General features: G+C 39.0%; 1 protein-coding gene across 6 annotated transcripts in view; it reads right to left on the reverse strand.

Moving 5' to 3' along the window:
- Positions 1–14466, reverse strand: part of LOC100466191 (cat eye syndrome critical region protein 2) — a 171137-nt gene that overhangs the window by 59551 nt on the left and 97120 nt on the right. For all 6 annotated transcript variants that reach the window (XM_034644892.1, XM_034644895.1, XM_034644894.1 and 3 more), the window contains exon 2: positions 10297–10391. In XM_034644892.1, the coding sequence (XP_034500783.1) occupies positions 10297–10391 (95 nt within the window). The remainder of the gene's footprint in view (positions 1–10296; positions 10392–14466) is intronic.

Here is a 14466-nt window from a genome sequence, read left to right on the forward strand (position 1 = left end):
AATTTTGCTGCTTCAGTTTCCCCACAGGATAAAAAGCAAACTGTACTAATGATAAAGTTCCTTTTACTTCTAAGACACTGATTGAATTGCGGATTAGTTTGAGATTTGAAAAACCTCTTAAAGCAGAGGTCCACAGATAAAAGTCAGGTGGCCCATGAACCTGGCTGAGAAAATATTACCTTTAAACTAGCCTCTGACTGAAATTTTACATTCTGTTCAATTATGAATGTAGGGCGGAAAACATTAGCATATGTATTTTTCTTGGTCAAAAGAAATAAAATATTTTCACACACATTACAGATACCATAAATATCTCAAAATAACCATTTAGAATCATGAATACTTGGAAGATTAAGATACTAATCTTCAAAAATAAAGCCTGCTGCTACTAATGAATCATCGAACTTTACATTGGAAACCGGGGATGTACTACTGTATGGTGGCTAACATAATATAATAAAAAATCATAAAAAAATATAAAAAATAAAGCCTGCTGCTACAGTATGTTGATGAGTTAATAAACACACTGCCGTATCAAAAATTTGTTTTATTATAATTTTACTATTTCAGTATAAGTGAATTAAATAGGATTAATACTATTTATTTTGCGATTTCAAATCATATTCTTAAATGAGGTCCACAGACTTCATTAGAATGCCAAAGAAGCACACAGCTCAAAAATAGTTAAAACTCCTTGTTTTAGATGAAAACCTCTTTAACATTTTTCTTTTAATTCATCGATAGCATGGCGCTGTGGGTAAGGGCTGGAGGTCTAGGATTACACTGCTAGGGACCAAATCTGTCCTATATCAGTAACCACCTGTGTAATCTTGGACAAGTTATTTAACCTCTCTGTGCCTCAAATTCGTCATCCTTAATAACAGTTTGGAGAACACAATTAACAAATGGGGGGGGGTTGTGTGGCACTCCTGGGTGGCTCAGTTGGTTAAGCATCTGCCTTTGGCTCAAGTCTTGATCTCAGGGTCCTGGGATCCACCCCCACCTTGGGCTCCCTGCTGAGAAAAGAGCCTGCTTCTCCCCCTTCTTGTACACTCTTTGCCAAATAAATAAATAAAATCTTTTAAAAAAAGAACAAAAGGGGGTTCTATGTGCCATTTAAAGGTTAGAAGGAGTTAGTGCAAACCAAAATAGTAATCTTTTTAAGTGTTCTAAAAACAGGGGCTGGCAAACTATGAATTGTGGGCCTGAATGTCTTTTTCATTTTTTTTTTAAACAGCCTATAAGCTAAAAATGTAAAAAACCATTCTTTTTTAAATGATTGGGGGGAAAAAAGCAAAACAGTACTATTTCATGACACGTGAGAATATTATTAAATTCAATATACATAAAGTTCTAAAAAAAAAGAAAAACCAAAAAAACACACAGCCACAATCGGCCATTTAAGTATTCACAGCTTTTGCACTATGCTGATGGAGTTCTAACGGATCGTATCATTTACACAAAGCGCAAAATATTTATTCTCTAAGCCTTTATAGAAAAAGTTTGTTGACCCCAGTTTCAAAATGTGCAAACCAAAGTAGTAAGAGATGGAAACCTGCTTGCATCCGTGTCTACCTTCCACTCAGCACATTTAGAAACTGTGAGACTGTTTCTACATATGCTGATATAATAAATTGGTATTTATTAGTAGCTCGAGACTATTCTAAGGCTTCTCATGAATTATTTACTCTTCATGATAACTTTAGTGGGTACTATTATCATTCTGAGATGAGGCAGGTTATGCACAAAGAAATTAAGTAACTGCCTTAGCTCCCCACAACAGGTGAATCTCAGAACCAGAAAAGGCAAGCATTCATTTGTCCAAATTTCTCTTTTTATAGGATGAGATGAAAGTCAAATTTCAGAAAGCATACATTCACTCTGACTGCTAGTGGATACCACTTGTGGGACAGAATGACTATAACTTTGCACAATTCCTTTCAATGGAAAAAGTAAAATCCATTATAGTGGTCTTTCTTGTCTGGGAGCTCATCATACAGATGTGTTCAGAATGTGACTATTCACTGAGATGTATAACTACAGACTATACAATTTTCCGTGTGTATATTATCTACCAATAATAACAAGGTGTTTTTTAAAAGATTTAAAAGATTTTTTATTTATTTGAGAGAGAGAGAGAGAGAGAGAGAATGAATGGGGGGAGGAGCAGAGGGAGAAGCAGGCTCCCAATGAGCAGGGAACCTGATGCAGGGCTTGATCCCAGGATCCCAGGATCATGACCTGAGCCGAAGGCAGAGGCCCAACTGACTGAGCCACCCAGGTGTCCCACTAATAACAAGCTTTTAAAAGGCTGAGGTGAGAGCCAGTCTCCAGAACAATTAATTCTGAATCTTGGGGCTGCCAGTCCCCAAATTTATTTGGTCATCCAGAAATATTTTTATTTCATCTGTATTTTAAAAACAAACAAAAACAAGTAAAAATTACTGCTTATGTTTTCCACAGTACTCCTCCGTCTTACAGGTGTGTTCAGCAGAATGTGGTTTCAAAAATGCTGGAAAACTGCTTACCTCCCTGCCCCATTGCAGAATAGCATGCTCTGCTTTTTAAGGAAGATCTCTTCATCACTACTGGTAGGACCTGTGCTGCCACACACTACACACTGTACCAAAGTATAATGAATACTGAGAACACTGAGCTCCCTGGGCTTTTTTCCCTTCTATCCATCTGAAACTCTCATATTTTCCTTCAAAAGCAGAAAAGTCAAAGAAGTAGCTACTGGCAACAGGGAAGGGGAAAAACTTTCTCTCTTCCTCATTACAACAAGTATTTGAAATTTATGATATTTGACTGAGGNAGAAGTAGCTACTGGCAACAGGGAAGGGGAAAAACTTTCTCTCTTCCTCATTACAACAAGTATTTGAAATTTTATGATATTTGACTGAGGTCTTTTTTTTAAGATTTTTATTTATTTATTTGACAGAGATAGAGATAGAGACAGCCAGCGAGAGAGGGAACACAAGCAGGGGGAGTGGGAGAGGAAGAAGCAGGCTCACAGCAGAGGAGCCTGATGTGGGGCTCGATCCCATAACGCCAGGATCACGCCCTGAGCCGAAGGCAGACGCTTAACCGCTGTGCCACCCAGGCGCCCCAGAGGTCTTTTTTTTTTTAATTAATTAATCCCTCACTTCAAAGGAAATCTTGTAGGAGTAACTGACACAATGCTGTGATAAGGAGGAAACGTATATTTATAAAAGCTGTTTATAAAAGCTGTTATAACTCAGCACTGTGGAAGGGGAGCATGCAGTGTTTGAACTTGTCCCTGGCTTCTATACAGTCTACAAAAGTAGATTGTGGAGAGGAGGCAGAAGGAATAGATGACAGAATGAAACGAGGCATTTGCACACCCAGTGACTGCTAAGCCAACACAACTTTGATGAGAAAAATACATTCTGAAATACATAAATGCTATTTTTACCTCTAGGTATACTTATGTGAAAAATAGAACCTAGTCAGTACAGCTTACCCTGTACCCCATCTTTCAGACAGGGATGGGGACTCCCAATCTATACTGTATTTGGTCATTAAAAAAAAAACGCTGTATTTTTGAAACTTTATTAAGTTTTTAATTTTAATTCCAGTATAGTTTACAGTGTCATATTAGTTTCACGTGTACAATATAGTGATTCAACACTTCTATACACTCAGTGCTCATTATGATAAGTCTAATACTCTCAATCCCCTTCACCTATTTCACCCATTCCTCACCTACCTCCCCACTCTGGTAACCATCAGTTTGTTCTCTATAGTTAAGAATGTTTCTTGGTTTGTTTCTCCCCTTTATCTTCATTTATTTGTTTTGTTTCTTAAATTCCACATATGCATGAAATCAAAAGGTATTTGTCCTTCTCTAACTGACTGACTTTACTTTTAGCCTTATACTCTAGGTTCATCCATGTCATTGCAAACGGCAAGACTTCATTCTTCTAGATCTTTCAGCTGTACATTAAATCTGGGGCTGATCACTCCACACTCGTTTAACCTGCCCGTGAGGGTCACAACAATTTTCCCAGCTCTGTGATCATTAATGATTTCAAATTCACCAATGTAACCATGCTTCATCATCACAGTGAGAAACTGGACGATGACTCCAGAGCATGGCTTAGTAAGAACCCGCTGTTTGCCTCTCTTTCCAGCATTGTTAATATTCTTGAGAGCGTCTGCCAAGACATTCATGTGTACCATTGTGGTGGCACAGAAAGATGGGAGAAAGAAAGGTTTCATTCTTTTTTATGGCTGAATAATATTCCACTGTATGTATACACACATCTTTTTTTTTTTTTTTAAGATTTTATTTATTTATGTGACAGAGAGACAGCCAGCGAGAGAGGGAACACAAGCAGGGGGAGTGGGAGAGAAAGAAGCAGGCTCCCAGCGGAGGAGCCCGATGCGGGACTCGATCCCAGAATGCCGGGATCGCGCCCTGAGCCGAAGGCAGACGCTTAATGCCTGCGCTACCCAGGCGCCCCTACACACATCTTCTTTATCCATTCATCTATCAATGGACACTTGGGCTCCTTCTAAAATTTGGCTACTGTAGTACATATATCCTTTCCAATTAGTGTTTTTGTATTCTTTGGGTAAATATCCAGTAGTGTGCTACATCATAGGGTAGTTCTAATTTAATTTTTTGACAATCCCCCATACTGTTTTCCACAGTGGCTGCACCAGTCTACATTCCCACCAACAGTGCACGAAGGTTCCTTTTTCCCCAGATCCTCACCAACACTTGTTTCTTGAAACACCTTCTTTTTTATACTGCAAAAATTCCTTAATTTTATATTAAGAAGAAAAAACACAAAAGGGTCTGAATTATAGGCCTAAAATTCAGGTTTTAATATTAAATCTCCCGTTCTTTCAAATCTTTGTACTTCATCTTGCTGATGTGGGAATTATTCATCTTCTAGCTAGCTACATGACCTGATAAGTAAATTGTCTGGATATGTTTCCTTCCCTATAAATGGGACCTTATTAATCTAGGGAGATCACCTCATACCATCTCTTCTTTACTTCACAATGAAAAAAAATTAAATGAACACAAGTGAAAATAGAATGAATGACGGGAAAAGGTGGCATCTAAATTAAAAATATTCTGCAGAATATCCATTATTTTCAAACTAATTACTTTTATAGGAAACGTTATCAAAGTATATACTTTTTCTATAATTTATGGTGGAGACTAATGGTAAATATGAGAGGAATAAAATTAAATGAGGAACAAGCTGGTTACAGTCATTTACCCCCATTTACAATGGGGCAAACCAAAACCTCTCATTGGTAATTCATATACATATATTATTTTTATATATAATTCATATATATATAATCCAAATACACACATATACTTACAGGATCCATTAAAACCAAATATGATCATCCAAAAATCAATTAATTGGTCCTTGTCCACACACAAAAAAATCTATCAAAATATCCAATTTATGAAATATTAATAACTAAGTAAATATAATTAGATAGAAGTATACATCTTACCCATTATTATTTAGTTTTGTTCTGGAAGATACAGTCAATACGATAAAAGCAACTATAGCAGAAAGCCTTTAAGAGGCCCAAAATGATTTCTGCCTCCTGGGATTCACAGCCTTGTACAATCTCCCCCTATTAAGTATGATAGACTGTCCATACCTTGCTTTTCATCAACAGAATATGGCAAAAGAATGTCATTCCCATGATTATATCATGTAAGAGTCTCTCCTGGAAGACAAGAGCTATTTTCCTGCTGGCCTTGAAGGCACAAACAGCTATACAGTAAGAGGCCATGTGGCAAAGGAACTGTGGATGACCTGTGGGAGCTGACAGCAGCTCCCAGTCAACAGCCAGCAAGGAAATAAGAACCTCAATCCTACAACTGCAAAGAGATGACTCTGCCATCAACCTGAATGAACTTGGATTGCTCCCCAGTTAAGCCTCCAGATTAGAACACAGCCTGGATGACACCCTGATGACAGCCCCGCAAGAACTGAGCAGAGGATCCAGATGAGCCACATGTACACTCCTGACTTACAAAACTGTGAGATGATAAATGGATTTTTTAAGCTACTAAGTTTGAAGAAACTTGTTATGCAGCAAAAGAAAACAAATACATGGATACCTGACCAGTCAAACCCTGAGAGGACTGTAGTTCTAGTCAAGGTCCTGGGTACCTTGATTGCAGTCTCTAAGCAATCCTATGTTAGACATACCCAGCTAAGCTGAAGCCAGATTCTTTTTTTTTTTTTTTTTAAGATTTTATTTATTTATTTGTCAGAGACAGAGAGAGACAGACAAAGCACAAGCAGGGGGAGCGTCAGGCTCCCGGCTGAGCAAGGAGCCCGATGTGGCACTCGATCCCAGGACCCTGATCATGACCTGAGCCGAAGGCAGATGCTTAATCATCTGAGCCACCCAGGCATCCCACTGAAGCCAGATTCTTCACAGAAATTATGATATAATAATTTTTTGTTGCTTTAAGTTGGTGAAGTTTTAGGGTATTGTTACATAGCAGTGGATAACTAGTACAGCATGACACAGACAAGAATACAAATACCAAAAGGAGAGGGACGATGATCGTAGAAAATGAGAAGAGAATCAAATTAAAAAATAATCAAGATCAGCAAACTGGGCAGATTCAAGATCTATACAGAAAAATTTATTTTCAAAGTACAATATGAATGGGATTCAACTCCTAACAGTGACAAAAATTAAAATATTCAAGCATGTGTCTGACCTAAGTGAATCAAGCTGTATACATTTTTACCGAGTAATAGAAAGAGCCTGAATAAAAAAGCAATCTCAATATTGTGAAGAGGTCAATTCTGCCTAAATTTATTCACAGGTTCATTTAACTCTAATCAAGATAAGGGGATTTCTTATGAACATGATGAGATAATGTAATTATTTTCTGTAAGAATGAAGAAGCAAGATTAAGACACATTTTAAACAGAAAGATTAATGAGAAGGAGTACCCTCATCAAACATTAAAATATAATATAAAGGAATAATCACTCAAATGTTATTAGTTGTTGTGTCCCAGACAATATCCCTACTGTTTCACATACACAATGTTACTTCAACCTTATGATAATCCAACAAGTACAGATGCTATCATTAAACACATTTTATAGATGAAAAACCTGAGGCACAGGGTCACAAAGCTAGTGAATATATTAGGGAGACACAGTGTGGTATCAGAGCCAAGAGAGACTAACAGGTACAATCAGAAAGAACCAAGCAGTTTCTAGCATGAGCAAAAAATTAGGAAAAGATCAAAGAGATATCACGTGCCAACAGGGATGGAAAGATTTATTCCACAGATGATACGACTTTAGCTATTTAAATCTTCAACCACAGATTGTCCCCTCTATCTCCACTGTCCCACACTGAAGACCATAAGCTCCACAAGAGATAGGAGACTGTTTTACCCTACCAGCGCCTAGGGGCTGGCATGTTATGGGCAATGTCAGAGCTGACAAGGGTAAGGAACACTCTTGTGCAAGACTGAAATAGAAGAACCTAGACGAAGAGAGCCTCACAAATTTTAAATGGGTATTTATTTTCCCTGATCTTCAACATACCAGTAAAATGACCCAAGTATATTAACAAGAAGGTCAAGTATACAAAGATTACAAATGTGCCCAATAAACCTAAGAAAAGATATTGAACATGTGAAGAACGATCAACGAAATGCAAGTTAAAACACTTTATACCTATCAGACTGGTCAAGATTAGAGACACCATGTCCAGTTACTTGTACCATCATAATAGTGTCACTCTGTCTCCTTTCTCCCCCGTTTAATTCATTAGCCCCTAGTTGGTCTTTCTACTTTCCCTCTTGCCCAGGATGCTTACTTAAATACACAATCTGACTCCCTTGCTCTCCTTGCTTTTATGTTGATACCCCTAAATTCTTAACTCAGCCTAGAAAGCCTATTAAGCTCCAATTCCTATTGTGTTTACTGAATTCCCTGAACTGAAATGTGTGCAGTAGACAGGTTAAAAAAAAAAAAAAAGATATGTAAGGTAGGTGATATGAACACGACAGGTGATGAGTGACAACCAGTCAGGAGTGCTGAGTCCTGAAGCAGACCAGACCCCGTATGCCCTCCAGCTGATGGTTGTCTGCATGGGTCGCAGACCATCATATATTTTCTAAAAGCTGTAAATTGGGATTTGAAATGTGAAATCTCATTATAGATGTTGGCAACAAATTAAAATTTAACATTCGGGGACCAAGACTGTGCCACTCAAAGAAATCATGTATCTGATCCACGTGGGACCTTCTACTCTATAATCTCTAGGCTCTGCTCTAGGGTTATCACTCCTTCAGCGGAGTTTCCTTTGTTCTGCAAATCTTCAGAGGTTTCCTTTGTTCATTCATTCATTCATTTATTGTACTTTATAAAATACGGGCCCTGGCCAAAGGAAGCCCAAATATGAAGGCTCAGTTCACATATTGTGTTCTCATATAAGGTTATACGCTCTGTTGACACGCTGTATTTTTACTTTAGAACACTTATTACAATAATTACATAATTTATAATTACATAAATATTACTGTAATTCTTAGTGGACCTCCCTCTCCCACACCCAGTAGTTACTGTAAATGCCATGAAGGCCCTGAGGGTGTCATTTGTTCTACCAGTGCCTGCTACCCAGCAAATAGTGGGCAATGCCCAGATGGAGGTTAATACCCTCATGCTATAAAGACTCAAGGCTAAAATGGAGCAATCTCTGTGGTGGGCAGCCTGGCAAATTTATTTTAAAAATCTTAAATGGACATTTCTTGTGAGTGATCACAGTTCCAGAAATTTAAACTGAGGAGATAATCCACTATGTGTATAAACTTTTATGTCCAAGGCCATGCATTATAGCCTGTTTACAACAGTTAAAAGCTAGACACAAACGTCCAGCTACCATTTGACGATAATATTTAAAGGAAAGATGGTTTAAGAAAAATAACTGTCAGGGGCACCTGGGTGGCACAGCGGTAAAGCGCCTGCCTTCGGCTCAGGGCGTGATCCCGGCGTTATGGGATCGAGCCCCACGTCAGGCTCCTCCACTATGAGCCTGCTTCCTTCCTCTCCCACTCCCCCTGCTTGTTCCCTCTCTCGCTGGATGTCTCTATCTCTGTCGAATAAATAAATAAAATCTTTAAAAAAAAAAAAAAATAACTGTCAGGATGAATGCAAGATATGAAAATGTAAAATTATATCCCAGTATGCCTACAACTGTGCTTAAAAACCATATCCCAATAAAGAATGGAAGAACTTAATTATCATGCTCAAGTAGTAAAACAATAGATGGATTTGCCACCTTTCATCTATTCTTTGTCTAGTATAACCACCTGGGTATTCTCGGAGAAAAAGTCATTACGTTAACACAGTGAGTCCAGGAGCAGCCCCTGAAGGGATGCAAACTTCTACCCTGAAGAAAACGGCATTTCATCAATCTCATACTCATCTTGTAACGACAGGTTTATTGCACATTAGTATTAGGCCTAGCAGATACCTAAGAGTAGATTTAATACAGCAGAAGTATTTGAGATTCCATCTTTAACTGTATGAAAAATATAAACCGTAACACCCCAAACCCCTGCCCTGCATGGCACTGGAGGGCTGAAAACTGGAAAACTATTTTGTCTCAGCTGTTTAAGAGTTGGCTCTATAGAGTTCTGCCCTGTACAGAAACATAGTAGCAAAGAAAATGGACATCAAGTTAGGGTGAAAACAAGGAATGAGGCCTTATCAGGAAGACCCTTTATTCGTCTACACAGATAAAACTTTGCTCCAAATGTCTACACATGTCAAATGTACTAGGAGAGCTGTTTACTTGGCAGTTATTGTGTGAGGGAGCCTAGAAGCTCCATATTAAAAATTATGCTACTGGTTATGTGAACAATAAAAGATACTCAAGTGGTAAAAATGTAGTAAAATCTAGCTTTAATTTGTTAGGCAACATTCTACCAATACTGCAAGAGGCTGTAATTTCTGTAAAAATCAGAAAGAAAGGCATATATTGAGAAGAAGAAATTCTACACTTGATTATGTTAACTGGTGGATCCGAGACTAAGGGATATAGACTTGTCAGAGTGAAAGAAACTCAGGGATTATAATAAAATCAAAACTCAACTGCAGAAGTAGCCAAACACAGAGCTGGAGAATCCAGTGGTAAATACCACTGGCAAACGATCAGTTCTGGTTTGTTATAGGAGACATGAAACATCAGTGCAGCTGGATAATTAGTTCTTTCTATGAAATACGTAGTAAAATCAGGATTACTCACGTGATATCCCTTCGTTGATAGCAGCCCTGAAGCAGGCAGGCGATCAGGTCACTGATAAACTCCACATCATCTCTGTGAAGAGCTGCTTCTAACTCCTATGGAGGAGGACAGGGAGACTGAGATCAAACACAGACAGAGATTTCTTAAAATCCACCTGTCCCTGCTTCCTATCACCCACACTATCAACATCTCTCTCCAAGCCACTACAGGGTCAGTGTAGCCAACTGCGTGCCATGGACAAACTCTGCCTTTCCTCCCACAGTTACTGCTAGAAGAGTAACGAGTTCAACTTTTTGTTTTCCGACGGAGTTTACTTCTCCCATTGCTGCATTCCCTTTTTCTGCACACCAGAAGAAGCACATATCTCTTTTTATAAGTCAATGCTAGCTACATAATTATCAAAGAGCTTAACTTACATAAATATGCTATAATGCCTTTTACTTTAATGGCAAGAGAATCAAGTAGCAAATACACAACTGATTACAAAGTATTCTTCATTCCCCTAACAGTTTTAACAGGTAAATCATCTGCAATTGCTTTAAAGAACCACTATATTTATTGAAAAAAAGCACTGGTAGGAGCGCCTGGGTGGCTCAGTCATTAAGCGTCTGCCTTTGGCTCAAGGCATGATCCCGGCCTTCTGGGATCGAGCCCCACATCAGGCTCCTCTGCTGGGAGCCTGCTTCTTCCTCTCCCACTCCCCCTGCTTGTGTTCCCTCTCTCGCTGTGTCTCTGTCAAATAAATAATAAAATCTTTAAGAAAGAAAGAAAGAAAGAGAAAAAGAAAAGAAAAGAAAAAAAGCACTGGTAGTGAGCAACAGAGTTAGCAACTCTTATTTTGAGGATGCTACACTTAAGTGACTAATGATAGGAGATTGCCAGAACTGAGATTAATCTTACATCATCTAGAGAGAAGTGAGGTAATGTCTATGTTAACGGTTTAATCCTAGGTGAGACGTATTTGCTTTCCTTGGGATTCAAGCAGAAAATGCCACAAAGCTAACTTGAGAAGGAGCCACTGGGACAAAAAGTGACAATGGGAAATTTTGGGAGATGCTATTTCTCTTTTCAATCTCCCATTCTAAACCAGGATTTTCTAAGATGATGGAATCTAAGTCATCAACTCTTGGGATACAAAGTTGCTCACACCATTTCAACCAAGATGCTATCTTCTGCATGCAAGCCATTTTCCAAGGGTCTGCTCTGCTTACGGTTTGACTGGCTCATAACCAGATCTATAAACACAGGAAAACAAAACTTTGAAGGCTCATATTAATGGTTCTGAAAGCATGAGGCATGCATAAGAAACAATTTCTGGCCTAAACACCAATTACACGGCAGTGCATACTTAACAGGGGAGTCTGCTGCTACTATAAAAACATTAAAGTTTTTCTAATGATTGTAATAAAATAATTCTGTAAAATAATTTTGTAAGTTATTTTATAATGGTTCCATTTGTTATTTTATTTTTTAAAATTCCCAAGTTTGTAAGCACTCACTCTAAAACCTGTTCTAAAACAGAGGCGCTTTGGCGGCACAGTCAGTGAAATGTCAAGACTCTTGGTTTCAGCTCAGATTGGGATCTCAGGGTTGTGACACGGAGGCTGGCGGTGGGGTGGTGGGCTCTGTGCTCAGCAGGGAGTCTGCCTGAGCTTCTCTCCCTCTGTCCCTGAACCTTGCACACTCTCTAAAATAAATAAATCTTAAAATAATAATAATAAAACCTTCATAGGACAAAAAACTGCTAAGCATACTAACTGACACAAATAAGCAAAATACAAACTACCCTGAAGTCATTCACCTGAAAAGGTTCATACTGTCTTAAAGGCCCAGGGGAATGAAACTCAAAGACAAGGCTGAGGTCTGCAAACATTTTGCTTGCCTTAATTACAACCTTCAGAATTATAACACATCTATAGCAATGGTTCTTATTCTATTAGTTTATTAATTTCTGTTGGCAAACTTCTTTTATACATTCTAGTTAGTGATTATCCAGAAAAACAAGAAACTCTATCAACCAGAGATAACAAAGATCTGAACTATAATTAGCCAGAATTCATGCATACAACCAATATTTACTATGTACCCACCCTATCTAAGATAATATAGTACTTCTGAAGTGCTGAGGAGCTTAGTTTAGTTTGGAGAGATAAGAGTACAAAAAAAAGACAGACAAACCAACAAATTAGCACTATTAGGTAGAGAAAAGTGCTATGGTGCAAGGGGAATTGAGGGAAAAAAAGGACTCCTTTTGGCTGTGGGAAGCCTAAGAGACTGCATGAAGATGGTGGCACCGGAGATGGGAAAACTGAGGCCGTGTGACAATGGGGGGAGAAGCAGGCCATAACCAGGTGCAGGGAACAACGGGAGCAAGGGCACCAAGAGGACGGTAGCTTCAGTTTAACTATTCTGTAGATACTATGAGGGGAGTAATGTGAGCTAAGATTGATCGCTGAAATGCATACTGAGCTAATGAGTTTGGCTCTTCTTTGGAAGACAATGGAGATTCACTACAGTTATTTTTATTGAAGAGAGGCACAGTGATACCAACCTAGCTGCTGTGTATTTAAGAGGAATTCTAGTGGTAATGGGTGCTAGGTGGGGTTAAACACAAACAAGAGCCTGGGAGATTCTGAAGGGCTTACCCAAGGAGAGAAATAGCAGCAATGGGGAAACACGAATTCAAGATGGGACAGAAGTGAAACCCAAACCACCCCGTCCAGGTCTCTTCCCACAGGGCTGCTTCCTACTGGCCCAGGCGCTCTAGGCTAGAAAGGCTGATGGCTTTAACAGCTCTAATGGTCCACCTCCACCACTCCCAACCAAGCCCTCAAATGCACCATTCTCCCTAAGCAGAAAGAAATGTCTTCCCTCCTCCCTTCTGCCAAGCCATACTGTAGGTCCTTTACCTGAAAAAAATTCATCTATAAAATCTTCCTAGCTCAGGGATGCCTTAACTGACAGTCAGTTAAGCATCTGCCTTAGGCTCAGGTTATGACCCCAGGGTCCTGGGATGGAGTCCCACACATCGGGTTCCCTGCTCTGCAAGGAGCATGCTTCTCCCTCTGCCTGTTGCTCCCCCTGCTTCTGCTCTGACAAATAATAAATAAAATCTTTAAAAACTAAACTAAAATAAAATCTTCCTAGCTGAGTTCCACTTTGCTGGTTCCTCCAGCAACTCCTTCAATACTGTGTATGCTCACATACTGTTACACATTCCTGCTGGGGTTCTGTCCCCCTCATCAGTGTAAATTAAAGAGCACCATGTGATTCTTGATTAAAGATGCTATAGTCAGATGCTTCCTAGTGTTTTTAAAGAACAGAAGTACCAAATTAAAACTATGATAAAGGCCACATTTGAAGAGATAAGAACGGGAAGGCTTTACCAAGGACAGAGAGAAGTTTATTGCAGATCTCTGTGGAGGTATGCCCAGATTCCTAGAAGCCAGAGGATACGTATGGATGGATCACTTTTATTCAGTAGTAATCAATATAAAACATTAATTTTTTAGAACAGTCATATTACAGAGCAAAGTATAAAATCTGCATTAAATTTTATGCTGAGACTCCAAAAAAAAAAAAAAGAAAGAAAAAAATGTCACTCATATACGAACAGTTCAAGCTCTACTATGAATTTCCTTTCTTTTACATTTCCTGCTTCCCACTCACAGACATTCCCTTCTGGCTTAGGTGGAAATGCTTGACACAAACACTTCCCTTTCTATCAGGATAATTTTCACTAGAGGAAAGTTCTAGTTGTCCAGTTTATACCTGCAATATTGTCTTCTGAAGAGGCAACAATAAAATATAGCAATATTTACCTGGCACATGCACAGTAAGGCAGAACATGGCATGTGTAGAAAGTACCAATCAATGCCTCTCCCCAAAACGGAGAGGGTGATTAGAGAACTGAAGACAAGACAGGCCTGTTCCTTAAGGATCTTCACACTAGAGTGTGGGTTTTACTTCCATAGGCAATCAAGTCTGGAGAAGGAGAGTGAAATGATCAGATCTCTATCTCAGAAAAATAATTCTGAGAGCAGAATGCAGAATGAGTGGGAGGGGTACCAGAGGTGGGGACCACAGAGGCAGTGTCAGGGTCACCTGGAAGCTTGCAGCTCAGGTGCCAGGACAGACTGACACCAGAATCTGCATTTTAACAAGAGGCCC

The sequence above is a fragment of the Ailuropoda melanoleuca genome, chromosome 16 (genome assembly GCF_002007445.2).
Source record: "Ailuropoda melanoleuca isolate Jingjing chromosome 16, ASM200744v2, whole genome shotgun sequence".
In the NCBI taxonomy this organism is placed as follows: domain Eukaryota; kingdom Metazoa; phylum Chordata; class Mammalia; order Carnivora; family Ursidae; genus Ailuropoda; species Ailuropoda melanoleuca.